This window comes from Talpa europaea (genome assembly GCF_964194135.1).
Source record: "Talpa europaea genome assembly, chromosome: 10".
Taxonomy (NCBI): Eukaryota; Metazoa; Chordata; class Mammalia; order Eulipotyphla; family Talpidae; genus Talpa; species Talpa europaea.
Genome location: NC_140077.1, coordinates 20,688,542 through 20,706,858, shown reverse-complemented (window position 1 = coordinate 20,706,858; position 18,317 = coordinate 20,688,542). Strand labels below are relative to the sequence as shown.

At 46.5% G+C, this 18,317-nt stretch overlaps 2 protein-coding genes across 3 annotated transcripts; one reads left to right on the top strand and one right to left on the bottom strand.

Annotated features, from left to right (window-relative positions):
- Positions 1 to 1,388: 1,388 nt before the first annotated feature.
- NDUFB8 (NADH:ubiquinone oxidoreductase subunit B8) lies at positions 1,389 to 5,580 on the bottom strand (the record flags this gene model as incomplete). Of its 2 annotated transcripts, none has more annotated exons than XM_084245097.1 (5): positions 1,389 to 1,511; positions 3,206 to 3,361; positions 3,778 to 3,877; positions 5,132 to 5,258; positions 5,496 to 5,580. In XM_084245097.1, 5 exons carry the CDS (start codon positions 5,578 to 5,580, stop codon positions 1,419 to 1,421), a joined length of 561 nt encoding a protein of 186 aa, XP_084101223.1. The 2 variants fall into 2 exon arrangements, with proteins under 2 accessions (XP_084101223.1, XP_084101224.1); XM_084245098.1 differs by lacking the exon at positions 1,389 to 1,511 and adding an exon at positions 1,671 to 1,721.
- A 1,482-nt stretch (positions 5,581 to 7,062) lies between these two features.
- On the top strand, positions 7,063 to 15,653 carry HIF1AN (hypoxia inducible factor 1 subunit alpha inhibitor; the record flags this gene model as incomplete). Its single annotated transcript, XM_084244814.1, has 8 exons — positions 7,063 to 7,239; positions 7,524 to 7,774; positions 10,137 to 10,285; positions 12,333 to 12,478; positions 13,899 to 14,005; positions 14,414 to 14,477; positions 14,673 to 14,783; positions 15,609 to 15,653. 8 exons carry the CDS (start codon positions 7,063 to 7,065, stop codon positions 15,651 to 15,653), a joined length of 1,050 nt encoding a protein of 349 aa, XP_084100940.1.
- Between the last annotated feature and the right edge of the window lie 2,664 nt (positions 15,654 to 18,317).

The following is an 18,317-nucleotide window of genomic DNA, read 5'->3' as shown; positions in this document are numbered from 1 at the left end:
GGTAGAAGTGCTCCCAAAGAAATCTGAACCAAAGGCACATAGTCTGTTTCAAACAGAACTGACTTTTAAAAGTATACTTTCAACTCACACCTTTTAGAATTTCTTTTCATTTTGTTTTACAACTGGCAGTCTCCCCTTCCACGTAACTACTTGGAGGCAATTATTTTGTCTTGTTTGACTTTATATTGCCAGGGACAGTGATAGTAGATACACAAATGTTTAATAAATGATTACCAAATGCTCTAGAGGACAAAGAATTGAGACAGAGAAGTCATTGGAGACCTTTGAAGAGTGACATTTCCTAAGTACCCCATTCCCTGTTCTTTCACTGCTGGACCACAAAAGAACCCCGTATCTAATTTGAATGGCCTTGCTTCAGTGATCATGTTGAATGTGTGCTTTTTTTAATGGAAAAAAATTTAGGCAACATTATGAGAATGTTCTCAAAGGGAGGGTATGAAGGTATGTTGATTCACTTAAAAACAGATGCACTGGGCCTCCCCTGGTGGCGCAGCGGTTGAGCGCTGGGCTGTGAAGCTGCCCGCAGCCTCTGCAGCGCTGGTTCGATCCCCGGCCTCCGGAGAGGGTCCCACATGGTGCGACAGACCTCTCCTGCCCCGCCTACTGCTCCCCTCAGCAGTGTATTTTGTCAGCCTGCCTGCTCTGTTCCCTGCTCTGGCTCTGGTGAATTCACTCACCCTCCCGCGCTTCTGACTGTACCCAGTGCTTGTATAAATAAATGAAAACAAAAAAAAGCAGCACTGAGAGTGGCCCCTCAAACACATAATTTTCTTCTAAGACTATTTGTAGGCCTTATGAGTTCAGAGTAACTCACTGAACTGTCCTCTAATTCATAATTATAGTTTCTATCAACTTACAAGAAGGTAGGCTTCAGAAATTGCTTTGGAATAAGGAATACATGTTCTTTGAAATAACATTAGAGGTAGTCGCAGCCCTAGGTCAATCCAAAAACACCTGAAAGAATACTTGAAACACGTTATTTTTTTTTAACCAATCACTATAAAAAGGTTTTTCTAAGGGAAGTAAATCTTGCTCCAACTTGGAAACTATCTTCCTTTTTCCTCAATTCTGTAAGTGAAAAAAAGGAGCTCCCCTTACCACCTACTGCACTACTGGAGTCCTCAACTACCTTCGCAGGCCTAGCAAAATGAACAAATAAGCATATTCTTGTGCTTAACTCCCTTCATCCTCCCATCCTTCCAGTGTGGCGGAGGGGACGAGGGACGGTCAGACAGTAGGCAGAAACAGAGAAAGGATGAGATTCCTCACAGCAGCGGCTATTCCTGGGGAAATGAGGCACAGATACCATAGCACTAAGTTTTATTAGGGATTCCATTAAGGTTAAATCTCTGGGAATGAGGGAGTTAGTCAGGGGGCATAAAGCCCACGAAGTCTCCTCAAATCTCATAGTGAACCACCGGCTCAGGTTCTTTGGTGGGATCGCCGCCTCGTTCCAGGTAGAGATTATTGTAAGGATACTGCTTTGGCCCCTAGGAAAAAACACAGGTCAGCAAGAACAACAACGTCCAACCAATATCTGGCTATCCCCCACTCTGAGTTAATAATCACTTATAGTAAATGGGCACATGGTAGCCTCTGGCCAGACCCAGCTGGGACAGAATGTCAGGAACAGCACTCCTCTTCCACACTCAGCCCACGGCAGAGAGAAAGCCTAGATTGTAAGAGAACTGGTATCTACAGTGTGTGTGGAGGGGGTGGGGGAGGGAACACGCGTGAGAGCGTGAGCGTGCACACAGGCTTTGTAAATGAGACGATGCATCCATCCATCCCACTCTCTCTCGGGGTCGAGACAGACTCAATCTCCTTTAAGTCACTCAGCCTCTAATGGTTCCACCACTAAAGTGGCCTAGCAAATGAGGCGTGCAGGAGCAGCGGTGGGGGAGAGCACAGAGGAGACACGGCTGGGACGTGCTTTAGGGGCTGCTGGCTTTACCAACAAACAGCTGTCAGAGAACACAGCTCAAGGGGAGGAGAAAAGGGTGATGTGCTTACAGAACTGAAAAATGGAAGAGCCACACTGTGTTTCTTGCTCTCCTGAAGTGAAGTTAGTGCTCACACCAGCCCTACGTGCATTCTCCAGCCTGGAGCCCCTAGGGCTTGGTAGAAGGCTCGTGTCAGTGCACATAGACATATCAGCTATCATCAGGACATTGATTATCTCTGCAGAGGTAGCACTGGGCAGGCAATTGCAAACACGGCAGCTACCCTGCTTTCAGTTCTTTTCCTTACAGTCTATCCTATAGACTATTCCCTGTAAATCTTCCTAAAAATCTAGCCTTCGTTATGAGTCTTCTATTCAAAAGCACACTATAGCTCCCCACTGCCAAGTCATCATTGTATCCCAACCCCTGGCACCATCTGCATATGCTACATAGTAGGGGCTTCATAAATATTTGTTGAATTAATGTATTACTATACCATCAAGTATAGTCTACTCTGTCATCAAATTTCTTAGGCATGCAATAAAAGCTGCTCAAATAAATGATCACCTCACCTCACAGTATTTTTTAACATATCATTTTCCATACCTAATTTCCAGAACTACCTGGGCGCTTGCTTAAAAATACTGACTTTAGAACCCATCATGGGGCAACTGAATTAAAACAATCTAGGAAGTGGAGTCCAGGAATCTGACTTTTTAGCAGCTCTCCAGGTTAACCACTGCTGGTGGTTATCTAGGAACTATTTTAGTCTGTTCTACCCCAGCTCACTCACTCTCTACTGCATTGTTTTTCTTGCCCTAAATGTTCTGATGTTTTCTCCAATTTCTCCCCACCATTCAAACACACACACACACACACACTCTGTCATAGCCCTTTTCCTTAACAGCACTTCATACCCCTTAACAAATATATTCAGTACACATATATAAACATAATAACTGCACAATCCCCAGTGGTAATTCTAGAGACTTGCTGGCTTCCATATTCTCATTCTTCAGTTAGTCCTAAATTGCTTCTTCTCACTCAGACTAATCCAAGATGTAAGGCATGGACCAGTACTCTGGTACTTGTGTCAAGCCGAGAAGTAAGGTCCTCTACAGGCCTTACCAGGGAAGCCAAGCTTGGTACCGGCTGGATGGACCCCCTACTCCAGAGACTTCACTCCTTCAGGAAACTGGGCTAAGTAAATGTGCTTAAGGGAGCATTTCTCAGATACTCACCACAGGCTGGTAGGAGGGGTAAGTGTCACCCAACCAAAACATTAACAGCATGAAGGCCACGAAGCCAAAAAGGTGTTTACACATGACATTCCAAGAAAGAGGCGTGGGGGATGTGTCCACACGGTTCCTGATATACATGTCTAGGTCCCAGTGCATCTGAGGCAGAAAGGCAGATAATTGTCACCAATTGTTCTTCCTGTAAAAGTCAGGCAGTCCAGGTTTTGTACCAGAATTTGATACAAAGCTTGACAAAGGCATTCTACTGGCCTAGGCAATGTTCTGAGAGGTCAATCTGAGATACTCTCACCCATAGGAATAGAACCTGGCTTATGTGTATATTCTGCTGATCAGACTGCTCATACAGCATGAAAGTCCACAACTTTCACAATACAGAGTTTTAAGTATCCCCAGAAGTTCCATTTCATGTGTAACATGTGGAACCCCAGATCTCAGAACACTGGATCTTGCTTCCTTGGGCAGAAAACTGTGTTACTTGAAGAAGTAGCATTTAAGCAAGATAGAATCCTCAGGAAGACATTACAGGGAGGTCAAATGGGATATGGTTCTCTTACCGGCTCACCCCAGTTCAACCTCAATTCTGGATGGTCCCAGTCATACCACGGATCCCTCTCCTGCTGTGAGCGATCAGGGAGCTTCGGGTAGTCGCCATACCTGAGAGACAGCAAGAACTGCTATAAGGGGCTCTGAGAATCCTCACTTAGACAATTCAGAATGTCCACATCTCAGACGAGAAAGCAAGTGACAGGTAACTAACTGCCTCCCTTAAGGACAGAGGAATTGACTTTCAGACAAAATCTTAATTTCTGGTCACTAAACACAGAGCTAACCACAGAAATCCAAATTGTAATAAAAGTCCAGGTCGAATTCTGAAACATTATAATATGCACACAATTATCTTAACTTCTTTCAACAAAAAGAAAAAAAATCACACAATGTTATAATGTTCAAGCTGAATGAGAATTTAGCAATTAATCACTCTGATTCCCTCATTAGACAGAAAATGAAACTGGTGTTTAGTCTGAACCCAAGGTCACCTAGCTAATTAGAATTAAAAAAAGGGGGGGAAGTTAGAAAAGTATTCTTTTCATAGCAACTGTGTTCCTCCACCATCTCCATGTCTCAAGCACCTCCTGGGACTTCTTGCTAAGCTGGGGTTTTTTGCCCAACACACCCCAATCCAAGGCTGCTCTTGTGCACAACAAAATAAAAGACAGAAAATGATGACAACTAGACGTATGTCATAGAGAATGAGTGGAAAACAAGAAATATTAGGAGCCGCTGAAACCATGACTACAAGAGTGATGCTAGGATGGGAAATGAGAGTGAGGGTAATCGCTTCAGATAATTAAACATAGGGATTTTATGTGGGAGGTGGGAGGGGAATATAACATCAACTGGAATAAGGGAGCTGGTCATTTAATCTGTTTCACAGTTGCTACCATTTCCACAGCCCTATGAGCAAAGGCATTTTTCTTTAAAATAAATAAACACAAATGTTGGGCACTTCATCTATAAATAAGGTTCTCATGTCAGGAGTCCAGCTCCAGCCTGGTCACGTGCCTGGATGACAGCACCTGAGCCCAGCAGATGCTCAATCTAAATGAAACCTTGGGCTCTGGATGAAGCCAGGGAAGGTTCCTGCTATTCAGGGGTCCTCCGGGGAGCTATTAAAACCTCGGCTTTCTCATTTGAGGAGACTGCCTGAGCCAAGGAGAAAATTGAAGTCCTCTCGGTTGCAGCTGCTCACCCACCCCCTCCCAATTCTCTTCCCCGAGAAAAGCACCCACACCGCTGACTCTGAAGGGTCAAGGGAAGGTCCTCGGAAAACAGTCAGGGTCGAGCCAGCCAACCCAGCCGACCTCCTCCCATCAGCACCCGAGAACAAGCGGCCCCTCTCCATCTCACCCCATGCCGTCGTCCGGGTAGGGCTCGTAGTCTTCCACTCGCATATTATACTTCTTGGCGGCGGCGGCCCGTTCTTCGGGGGTCCTGGGGTAGGGCCCTGGGAGCATGTCCTTGGTAATGTGGGAGGCTGCAGCGTAGAAGAGAAAAGGTCAGAAACGACCCGTTCCTCTGGCTGCCCCCAAGCCTTCACGCTGCGGTGGTGGGGACGCCGGAGCCCAAGCTCGCGCGCCCCGCGACGCTCTCCACATCCGCCCCGCGCCCGGACACAGCCGCCGCGGGACCCACGACCCCGCGGCCCCCGCCCTGACACACCAAGCCTCCGGCGCCCCCTTTCCACACCCGGGCCTCGCCTGTTCTCACGTACCTGTCCGTGCTCCCAGCGGCGCCACGTTCTGGACCGCCCTCTGCAGCCATCGGACTCCCAAGACCCCCGCCCTGGCCGCCGCCATCTTCACCTTCCCCCGTTCGCCCCGCACATGCGCACAGACCCGGCCACGGCGGCCGAGCCGGGCCAAACGCCGCGGGGGGGGGGGGAGCCGGCCGCGAAGAGAGGTCCTGGGGTTCAGCCAAGGGCCGGACTTAAACTGAGTTGGGGAACGGGAGGGAAGAAGAGCGGACGTGTAGAGGCAAGGAGGAAGAGCTGGCAGGAGAGAAAGCCAGACAGGCCACTGCTTTGATATTTCGGATTGCTGTGGTCCTTTTCTCCTAGAGGGATCTAGACACCCCCAGACACAACGGGACTCGGACTCGGAGCGTCTCTGGTGGACAGCTGACCTACCTCTCCCGGGAGCGAGAGAAGTAAAACGATTTGTCTTAATCTCGTCTCTGATTGCTTGCCTTTTCCACTTATGGTCCATGTCCAAACGGGACCATTGTCCAAATCCAGCTGTTGGCCGTGCCGGGTCTAGTTATGGTCTCCAAACTGGTCTCAGGTGTCTTAGATGTGCGGCGCTAACCCAAGTCCTCAAAGGCACCTCAGTTTCGTCCCGTGTTTACATTCGAATGCCCCAGTCACCTCAACAGATGTAAAATCAATCCGAGCACCGGAGGCAGGTCTCAGCAAACCGCCTAAAGCCTAGGATTTGCTAGGACTTGGATACATACACTTCAAGCTGGACCACAGTTAACAAACACTAACTTAACAGGAGAATGAAGGACATTAGTGTGTTTGCATATGAATGTCTCAATTTATTTACATAAATGACATATGCAGAATAAATATGCACATACTTCCTGCAACTTTTAGGGTGATCATTGTTGGTGGAGCAGGACCCATTACCATAAACATCCTCAAATATATATATATATATATCTATGTATGTATATGTATCGCAAAGCAATAAAAATAGATATATACCATTTGGTATATAAATTTTGGAGGACTTCCCCGCAACGTGCCCTCTTACAATAAGCATCACTAGCCATGTTCGGGATAATTGCATAATATCTACATCCAATCAATAGCAAAGCCTGATCTAATTTGGGTCAAGAAACAGGGCTGGTTTAATTAATTATTAAGCTATAGCTCACCTATTATAAAATCCACCCCTATAACGTATACAACAGCGATTTTTAGTGTATTTACAAAGTTGTGTAACTACCACCACTAATTGTAAACTATTTTCATCACCCCATACCCACTATCATCGCTCCTCGCTAGCCCCACCGCTGGTGACCAACCACTAACCAACTTTCCCTGCAGACTTGTCGGCTCTGGACGTTTACCTTTAGCCTCGCTCAGGTCCTCGGGGCCCGACATCGGGTGCACAGCTGCGGGTCACCGTTAGGAGGCGCTGCCCAGGCCTCCGCTCCGCCTTCTCAGTGTCCCCGCGCCCCTCCCTCTCGAACCCCGTCTCTATGGTTTCCGTTGTGGGTGTGCTCCGGGATGGGCGGGGCTTCCGGTTCCGGTGGGGCCGTCCCTGGAGGCAGAGATGGCGGCGACGGCGGCCGAGGCTGCGGCCTCGGGCTCTCGAGAGCCCCGGGGAGAGGCGGAGGCCCCAGGCCCCGCCTGGGAGGAGTCCCAGCTGCGCAGCTACGGCTTCCCGACGCGTCCCATCCCGCGTCTCAGTCAGAGCGACCCCCGCGCAGAGGAGCTCATCGAGAACGAGGTAGGGGGCGGGGCCGCGTCCGAACGGGAGGGGGAGGGGACGAGCCGGACCCGGTTGAGAGCAGAGGTCAAAGGCGAAGGGTGAGAGAGGTGGGGGACTGACTGGTGGGACTGGTGCTCGGGGGAGATGGAGAGGGAGGCGTGGAGAAAGGGGACTTGAGGAGTTCCTGCTGGCAAACAGAAATGACTCTCAAGTTGGGAAGTAGTTGGAGTCACGGCACAAAAACCCGCCTGCCCCTTGGCACGACCTCATTTGTTTTTTTTTCAACTGGTGTTTTCGTTCAGGAGCCTGTGGTGCTGACCGACACAAATCTTGTGTATCCTGCCCTGAAGTGGGACCTTGATTACCTGCAAGAGAATATTGGTAATGGAGACTTCTCTGTGTACAGTGCTAGCACCCACAAGTTCTTGTACTATGATGAGAAGAAGATGGCTAATTTCCAAAACTTTAAGCCAAGGTCCAACAGGGAAGAAATGAAATTTCATGAGTTTGTGGAGAAACTACAGGATATTCAGCAGCGAGGAGGGGAAGAGAGGTAAGTTCCCATACTCTCATTTTCTGTCGGATCTAGGACATCCATTTTTATTTCCTTTCCTGCCTGAAGATAGAGAGGAGTTGTGTGAATTGTCTTCTTCAAGGAATTTGGGAATGACTAGATTTGAACTGCCATTCTCTGGTTCTCCCAAAAGTGAGAGGCATGTTTGCCTAGCAGGCTCAGGTAGGTGAACAAAATGAATGGATTTGTTTGGTTGAGAACTGTGATGAAGCTAAAGGCATATGCGTTTTCAGAATAAAAGTCATTACCTGACTCATTTCTCCTTGGGAGTGCAGTCTCGGGGTAGCCAGATATTCTCTTTCCAAGAGGAGTCAAAAATGAGAACTTTAACTTAAAATCTTTTTCACTTCTAAATGTGGGTAACTAATTACAAATTTTTGTAAAATGTTGGAAGGGGCCAAACAAAGTGGTTGTTGGATTTAGTCCTGAGATTTGCCAGTTTGCAGCTTTTGTCCTAACATATTAGTCAGGCTAGGACAGTTCGAACTGGAAAATTATAACACTTGTGATTCTGGGGTGAAGGATATCAGGGTCCTCTTAGGGAAGATCAGATTAGATGGGGTGGGAGAATATTGCTTTCCCATATTGTACTGAAGATGGCAGGCACAGGACACACACAGAAGTGAGACTTCCTCTCTGCTTTTATCCCTGTCTCTAAAGACAGCCTCTTAGGTAATTGAGAATTGAGTCCCCTACGATTGCACTGACTTGTTGCTTTCACTGATCACTTCATGGTGAATGAACATCTCCATCTCATATTTGGTGTCCAGTCCTGGGCTTCTCGGTAGTCATCTATCTCAATTTTCTTCCTGACTCTTTGCTAGATGTTTGTGGCTGAATGGAATGATATAAAATATCTTTTTTTTCCTGACACTTAGCAGTTATAATTGTAGGACTTTGATCAAAAGAACTATCTCAATTATGAGTGATCTGGTTTTTATGTCTTAAATCCTGAATCATTTATGTCATCTCATGCATCAGTTTGCTCACATATACAAAGCATACACCCAGTTACCCCCCTCTCTCTATGAGAGAGAGATTAAATGGTACTGGTGGAGTGTAATTACATTGGCTACATAAGCACTGGAATGAACCTCAGACAAGACACATGACTGCTGGTTCCTCAGTCACTTTAGCTTCCTTACCTCCCATGGCAAGAGCATTTGCTTAAGTGAGCTGCGAGCATAGTGTGTACTTCCTGGGTGAATCAAGGAAATTTTTTTATTATTACGTGGTTAGGATCTTCTTTGAGCTATTTTGAGCATAAGGCTCAACAGGAATTGTTTAGGTTCATGTTTGCGGAATGTTCCTGACTTTCTATTTTACTTGCGAAATTGTTATGTGAATATATATAACATAGTCTCTGGGGAGAGTTCAGACGTTGCATCAACATTGAGGTTTCATATCTCCAAAAAGGTACCTAATGTGCCTATCTTAATATTTCTAGTTAATGTTTTCATAAACATCATGATTGTCGGCACTAAGTACTTTTGAACCTTTGGAAGTAATGTTCTTAGGGCTGTTCCTGTGTCTTCAAGTTTGCCCTCTTATTAATGTTTCTTAGGAGGCATGATCAAGTATGTCTGGGTTTTCCTACTCCGTAAGCCGCAGCTCAGCAACTTAAGGCAACAAAGCTTTAGTTCTCACTCGTGATACATGCCGCCTGAGAGCGGTGCTCTCACATCATCTTCACTTTGGGATCCAGATTGCCCTAGAGGCTACTACCTGAAACGGCAGTTGCTGTGGTGGAGAGAAGGAAATGTGTAGTGTCTCCTGTCTTCCTATTAGAGTTTGGAAGCATAATGAGTCACTTTTGGTACATTCCATTGGCGAAGCAAGTTAAAGAAGCAAACTTGGCTTCAAGGTGGTACAAAAGAATAACTCCCATAAGAAGGGAACTAGCTTGGTGGACAGTAACACTGTATGCTACAGTGGTCATCAAGGGCCATGAGGGGTGTTTTGGTCTCTGAGTCTCTGGAACAAGGTTGATTTTCATTGTAATCTGTGGGAAGGTTTTGAGAAACATGAAATTGCATGAGACGTGTATGTGTGTGTGTGAGTTTTTGTGCAGCATCTTCCTTGGATTCTTAAAGGATTCATACTGTGACCCAGAAGAGGTTAATAATCACTTATTTAAAAAGATTGGTGTTGAACAAAGTTCAAAGGAGGATGGGTAATGATTCAGTTCTGTGAGAATCTGTCTTGGTTAAGATTTGCCTGGCTGCATCTCTTCTGAGGAAGATGCTAGTATGGGCTGGGTTTGGATTTCCAGGTGTGGGGAGACCATGCCAAGGGACTATGTATACATGCACTAATGAGATTTTCTTCTTGGGGAGCATAGGTTATATCTACAGCAAACACTCAATGACACTGTGGGCAGGAAGATTGTCATGGACTTCTTGGGTTTTAACTGGAACTGGATTAATAAGCAACAGGGAAAACGTGGCTGGGGGCAGCTGACCTCCAACCTGCTGCTTATCGGCATGGAAGGTAAGCAGAAAGCAGCATGGCTTGGGGGTCATAAAACCCAATTTCTGATCCTGTCTCCACCATTTATTTGCTCCATGACTTAGAACACGTCACTTAACTTTCTTAAACTTCAACTTCCTGACTTATAAAAGGAACATAACATTTTATAAATAGCTTTGAAAAGTAAAATAATGTATGTTTAATCTTAAAGTTAGTTTCACAAACACTAAAAAGGAAGTGAGTTCCCTTTTCCCTTCTTCAGCTGCTGTGTGAGTGCATGTACTAAGATGCTAGGGAACTCTCTGCAGTACTGTTGTTCTCTATTGGCTATGTCTGTATTCAGACAATTTTTGAAGCAGGAAAAGTTTATTTTTCTATTATAACCTTAACCTTGTCTTTTGAATAGATAGCACATAAGGGTAAATTCAAGCAGTATAACTAAGTAGTGATAAAGCTGTCTTCTGCTTTAATTTCCCAGTCTCACAGTTTTCCTCCTTGGAAAGAAGGTTACTGGTTGCTTATGTGTCCTGCTAGAGGATTTTGTACATACACAAGCAGATAATGGTGAATATGTTCTTCGGGGTTTTTATAAAAATAAAAGGTGAAGTCTTTGAATGCCAATCAGGAAAAGAGCTACTTACAGCTCAGGGTCATTGTCTCTTTCTTATTTTTATCTCCAATATTAGCACAACACTGGGCCAAGAGTAAGATACTTAGTAGATGGTGAATAAACTGGGTTGGGTTGAACAAAGCAGCAGAGTAATTATTCATTGTCATTCATCACTGGGCTCTGAAGTCTGTTCTCCCCCTTTCATTGTCCCTTTTTTAGATTCAGATGGGTATTAATAAAGGTTTCCAGCACTGCCACTAATGAATTGACTCTTAACTCACTTCTTTGAAACCTACTCTTTGTTGATCTGGTAGCATCCAGTTCTGGTTTACTTGACTGAGTTTCCTGTTGTCTTCTGTGCTGTGGTAGAGTGCGGGGAAGCCTGCATCTTCCAAGATGCACATGGACTCTCAGCACTGAGGACGGCAGCCATTTTGGTACACCCAGGCCGACCCGAGGAATGTTTTCTAAACACTGTGCCCTGCAGAAGGCCCTTCAGCTCTCAGAGGTGCAAAAGATAAACAGGCATGGTCTCAGTTTTAGAGAGTAGATGGAGAACACATACACTCAGCCTAATACAAGTCAGCATTTAAATTAATGTGCCTTACTCAAATTATATAAGACTTAAGAAATCAAGATATGTTTTTCTCTGATGAGAATCAATAGCCACAGTGTTCGAGGAAATTTGCGTTCTGCAGGTGTGTTGATGTAGAAGCAAAAGTTGAGAATTTCAGCTCCAGAAGAGCTATCCAAAGCAAATTCATATTCCTACAACTTCAGTGACTCGTTAATTCCAACAATGAAAAAGATCATGTGTGCATTGTTGATACCAGTCATTTCAGTTCATTTTTGTTTTGCTGCCCTTGAATTCTTGCCGTAATCAAGAAGAGTGCAGGTTTACCCAGCGTATTACTTGGCCAGACTTATAGGTGTCATTTTGATGTGCTGTTGACTCTAGCAATGGCAGACATTGTTTAAGAAAATCTGCTTTGTACAAAAGCAGACTCTTAGATTATAAGAACAAAATGGTGGCTATGCAGGGGGATGGAGGAGATAAATCAGGCAAAGGTGGTCAACTATGGTGGTGAATGGAAACTAGGCTTTTGGTGGTGATCATAATGTAGTATATACAGATGCCAAGTTATAATGCTGTATACCTGAAATCTTTATAATGAATATTATAAATGATTGTGACTACAGTGAAAATTTATTTTTTAAAAAAAAAGCCTACTTTGCTACTTGATGGTGAACCCATAGCCAGTGATGGCTGCTAGATTTATTACCCATTAAAAGTATAACACCTAATTTTCTGAGAATAATTATTTGCAGTCTCTCTTAGTCTGCCTGAAACTTTGATTTGGAATGCTTAGCTAAGAGGACAGGCTGGGATTCTCTCCAGTGCTGGGCCCTATGTTTCAGCCCATTCCTTGGGATAAGAAAATGATTTTCTTCCTACAGGAAATGTGACACCTGCTCATTATGATGAGCAACAGAACTTCTTTGCTCAGATAAAAGGCTACAAGCGATGTATCTTATTCCCTCCGGACCAGTTCGAGTGCCTCTATCCATATCCTGTTCATCACCCATGTGACAGGCAGAGTCAGGTGAGCTTGTGTGTTCTGAGGAGGGTGTCAAATCTCTTTGGGATCCAAGGCTGTCATGTCTCCCCCCTTCCCTATGGTGTTGTACCAGATTAAGACAAGCTCACATGGTAATTTCACAGTGTCACTCACATATTCCAGCCCCCTGTGGTGGGCCCCAGATGTTTCTATATATATTCAGCCCTGTAGAGCTAGTTTTAGAAGGCAGACCCATCATTGATGCTGGTGGACTTTGGTTAATTGGCTTACAAGTTCAGGGAGCAAAATGTGTTTTGTCATGGATACCACTTCTCTTTGATAAGGGGCAAGTAGAATTGAAATATGCCATTTAATGTCTTTCCTGACTCTTCTGCACTGTTGGTGGGAGTGCAAACTGGTCCAACCACTGTGGAAAGCTGTGTGGAGATTTCTGGACCTACTAAACATAGAGCTTCCATATGATCCAGCAATTCCACTCCTAGGTATTTACCCAAAGGACACAGAAACATCAATTCCAAAGAACACCTGCACCCCTATGTTTATAGCAGCACTGTTTACAATAGCTAAGCTTTGGAAACAACCCAAATGCCCAAAAATAGATGACTAACTCAAGAAGATGTGGTACATATATACCATGGAATATTACTCAGCATTCAAAAAAGATAAACACATGCAATTTGCTGCAACATGGATGGCGCTGGAAGGGATCATGCTCAGTGAAATAAGCCAAAAAGAAAAAGAAAAATACCGGATGGTCTCACTCATAGCAGGAATCTAGAAAACTTAAATAAGGGACCAGGAAAATGAATAACTATAAGAAAGTGAAAATCAAAATCAACAAAAAACTATGAACCAGAGACACTTTTAGGGGGGCGGGGGCGGGAGGGGAGGGATTGGGGTCAGAATGGGGGGCTGCAATTGTATGGGGAATATAACAATAAAATTTATAAAAAATAAATAAATAAATAAATAAATAAATAAAAAAATAATGTCTTTCCTGGATCTAAGAAAGGCGTGTGGTTGCCTTTGTGGCCAGAGGTCATCTCCTTCTTATGGAGGTGTCTGACCACCTCATGTGGCCATCTTTGCTGGTTAGAAAGGAAGATGTTTGGAAGAAAGTTTCTGCAGGTTTGGGTCATAGTCCTCCTACCTGCAGGCCATGAGTAAGTTTTCTGAAATACAAGCTGTGTTGATTGACTTCTGACCTCGAGCACTGAGGTGCAGGATTCTTCAGCACTTAACATTTAAGCATGGTGTCTTACAACAGCCTCTGAGGCAGAGAGAGCACGTATGTTCAATGTATGTTGTGTCCTTTACTGGAAAGAAGTTGTAAAGACATCTCGTTTCTTAGGTGTCTTTTTGACTATCAAAGTAACTAACACGTCGTAGTAATTCATAAGGATTTGATGATTGACTAATTTTTTTTTTCTCTTGAACCTCTCAGGTGGACTTTGACAATCCTGACTACGAAAGGTTCCCCAATTTCCAGAACGTGGTTGGTTACGAAACAGTGGTTGGCCCTGGTGACGTTCTTTATATCCCAATGTACTGGTGAGGAGGGGGCTGGCGCTGGGGGCTTCTTGGGAGCTTTCTTTCCCATTCTCCGGAAAGCCTTGTCTGCGTCCCTCCTGAGATCAGGATTGGTCTTGGTGATCTACAGGAGGACTGGGATATGCAGATGTGAGCATACTGAACGTGGGGGAAATGACAACTCTGTCTCTAGAACAAGATGACATTCCTCAAGTCCAAAGGGGTCCCTCAGACTTGAGGTTGGGGAAACTGTTCTTGGCTCTTTGGATTCGGGGACAGAATACCACTGTCTCTAGCCCCTGAGTGTGCTTGGTAGAACGAGTTTAAAGATACGGTTTTCATTACTTCCCTTAGTGGACTCTTTCTAGTTTTCCACCCTCCCTCTGAAAAGTATTGGTGGCAGACAGGAGCCTGTTTATTTTCTTGCAGGTGGCATCACATAGAGTCATTGCTAAATGGGGGGATTACCATCACTGTGAACTTCTGGTATAAGGTGAATATGGGTTTTTTGGTAGATGGGACTGGGGTTAAGGTAGGTGTGGTCGATCATTTAGGTGGGTAAGGACGTTGGCTATCTCTGGAAGTGACTCCCAGGTCTTTGGGGGAGATTAAGAGGGATGGGGTTGAATTGGGATGGCACTGGGAACAGTGGGTGACAGTGAAGCCTGAGCTGTTGCTTCCTTTGCAGGGAGCGCCTACCCCTAAGAGAATTGAATATCCCCTCAAAGCCCATCAGAAAGTGGCCATAATGAGAAACATTGAGAAGATGCTTGGAGAGGCCTTGGGGAACCCACAAGAGGTAGGTGGCCGCCCCTTGCTGGTGCTCCTATGACTCCTTGGGTAGAATGACCAGAGAAAGGCAAGATTGGCGTCATGTTCTCTGTAGCGCCTCTGTTTCAGCATCTTGTGTCCTCTCTCTCCATAGAGGTTATGGGCATGTTCAGAAAATCCTTGTTTTCTGGTGGAAGCTGGGCTTGACTGGCGGATCAATTATAATCTGTTCCATGCTAGTGGTAATGTTCCCTATGGGGCTTGAGTGCCAGCTGGGGACCCCTGAGGGGATTCTTCTGGAACGGGAAGCGAGCAGTAAAGCATCTCCTCACATCCTCCCAGCTGTGCCAGGGCTGCTCTAGGTAGTGTTGAGACCTGCTTCCTCACACAGGTGTGCCAGTGGCCCACTGGTAAGAGGGAAGGTTTTTGCTTGAAATACTCTCGCCTCCTCCCTGTGGGTAACCTCACATCCAGAGGACATGTAAGGTTGGGGGTTGGCACCAGTTGGCGATTGCAGGTGACCTTTCTCAGGATATAGAGGCATTTCACATTCTTTAAATGTGTCTAAGAAACACACAGGCTCTCTTGGTTGTTCAGGGATTATCAGCTCTTCAGACCTTATCTGTCTGGTGCAGGCTTATGGATATAAGCTGTTGTGACAAGGAAGGTAAGCCAGGGTCAACCCAGAGAAGAGGGCCATGCCCTAGACTGCTGGTTGGACCTCCAGGAAGAGAGTAGTAGTGGGTTTACATGATTGAATGAAAACCTTGTCCCTGTCCTTGGCTGGACACCCTCTCTGGCTCTGGGAGCTGGGGACAGGCAGTTCTGACGGGCTCCTCATGTCTCTTCACAGGTGGGGCCCTTGTTGAACACAATGATCAAGGGCCGATACAACTAGCCTGCCAGGAGTTGAGGCCTCCTGCCAGGTGACCGCTAGCCCGTCCACACCGCTTCATTGATGAGGACAGGAGACTCCAAGCGCTAGTATTGCACGCTGCACTTAATGGACTGGACTCTTGCCATGGCCCTGGAGGCAGGTGTTTGAGGCAAGGCAGGGTGGTTGCTACTCCAGTCCCATTTGGAGGTGCTTCTTACCCTGGCCTCTGTGCTCCAGCACCTTCTCTCTCTGCCCCCCCCCAAAGTCCTGCATTCAGTGTGTGGAGTCCCGGCTTCTGGTTGTCATCGTGTCTGTGTGTCAGTCTGTCAACCTCGGAATGTATGTGCGTGTGTGTACATGCACGCACATGTATGTATCTGTTCTTGCTCCCCCCTTCTGGGTCAGGATGCCACTTCTGCCTCTCAACCCTGTCTCCTGCAACCTCAGTGCCTCAGCCTGAGAGAGGAGATGCTCTTAGACACCTGTTTCACCTGTTCTGCAGGGCCAGAGCAGTCCTGACCACAAGGTCAGCCTGCCTCCTTCCAGCTTTTGAAGAGTCAGCTTCTAGACAGGATGGGAATGGCTCCTGGGACTCTAATGGGAGAGCAAGAGGGAGGCTTGCCCTTGAGAGCCTGGATAGCCTTCCTGTGAGAGAATTACTAGACAGGGTTCCAACTTGGACCTTCAAGCTCAAGCCATACATAGACAAGACCCTTGGAACACGAGAACCAAGGATTGTGCAGAAGTTCCAAATTACAGACACAAACAGCTTTTTTCTTTCAGCACCAGCTCTTGCTCCCTGTGCTGGGTACCAAGGGAGTTCTCCTAGCAGTGGCTTCTCTAGGTTCTAGGGGTGCAAGTCTCAGAGTGTGAGTGTGAGTGTGTGTGTGTGTGTGTGTGTGTGTGTGTGTGTACGTACACTGACCTGCCTCTGCTTACCAAGTTTCTCCACAGTAACTGTCCAGTGGGAGCCCCAGGGAAGTACTGCCTGGCCTGAAGCATATATACTCACTTGTAGCCATTGTGTGTTGGTTGGTTCTCATTGCAACCTGCCAGAGGTCTGACTGGCTGGCGCCACGGGTCCTGTGACCCTCCCTGCCTAGGCCATATCCTCTACTCTTTTCTGGCTGACCGGATGAAATGGGGTCAAGCCTAGGCAGCTAACTCATGACCTGTCATCCACCTCAGGGCAGGGCCTCTTAGAGCCAGCACCTCTGCTTGACCCCACTATAATGTTCCACACACAACCCCAAAAGACAGGGCAGTTGATGGAGCACAGAAATGGAATTTCCTTTTCTGGTCATAGCTACTCGTGAGAACCCCTCTCAGGGCTTCGGCTCACAGCTGGGCAGCTGTGCACTGCACCACGCAAAGGGCCATCATTCACATCTGCTCACTGGAAGGAGCTCCTGGGGATGGGCAGCGTGGTAGCCATCTTCTTGCCTCCGCTCCCATCTCCATGGCCCTTCTCTGGACGGAAAGAGGAGCTGGAAGTCTCTGATTTTCTTTTTGTTGCCAGAGGTTTACTTCCAGTGTCTGAGTGTTGGCCCTCACTGCTAGCGCTCAGTTTACAACTACAGTGCGCCGATGGATGGAGAGGATGTGTGTGCGTGTACGTACTTGTGTATTTGAGGGAGGCTGTTTTAGTACCCTATCCTGGGGTTTTCTGCTGCTGTGTGGGTGTGCAAACACGGTACCTTCTCAATTTAGTCCTTTCAAATGCAGCCAATGCTGGAAAACGTGATTGCTGCCATCTCCTTCCCGCCATCTGTTTTGGGAAAGAGGAGCAGACCGAGGATAACCTTGACCACAGTCACACTTTGAGAGACAGCAAGTTATTTCTGTTCTGAGCTGCTCTGCCAATGTCCTGACAGACTCAAAGATGGGAGTGCTAGGTGGCAGGGAGCTCTGTGCCCGTCCGCCGGATCTTGTTGGTTTCTGTGCTCACAAGGTCTGAGCTAAGTTGATCCAGGGTGAGGGAACTTCATAGGGCCCTTGAATAGAATAGTGACCGCTGACTGTCGGACCCCTGATGTGTGCCTAGTGCTTTTGTCTTTGCTTTTCACTATCCTGCAAGGTAGGTATTGTCACATTACAGCTGAGGAAATGGCTCAAAGAGGTAAAGTGACTAGTGGCCATCAGGATTCAAACCTAGTGCTGTTTGTCTACACACCCCTTGCTGCTCCTCTCCCACTGGACTATGTTGATTTTCCTACCTTGCTCCCATCTCTACTACAGGCCCACCTCAGTTCGTATCCCACTGGGCAGTGTCTAGTGAAGGCAGACTTAGCCTAACAGGGAACAAGGCTTGGGGTGAAAGCATGGCTGGGCTCTAGCTAAAGATACCCCAGGGAAACTCCCTTGAAGCCCTATTATAAGACTACAGGAAGAAGCTTTGGGGAAGCAGTTCAGATGCCATGTGTTCCTTATGTGTCCTTGAGTAGATCCCATAGCTTCTGCCAGCATGTTTCTGCTTCTACAGAAGTGATGCTCTAGTTCTAAGATAGCACTAAGAACTTGGACTGTCCCTTCACTCTTCCAGGTTAGGGCTGTTGGGCCTTGAATTCTACTTGCAGCAGGGGAAGCATTTCTGCTCCGTTGCTTCCTCTTGTCAGCCAGTAACTTGGAGGCAGATACACAAGGGAAAGTAGAGGTTTGGGCCTGTGTGGAGGTCAGCCAGGTACA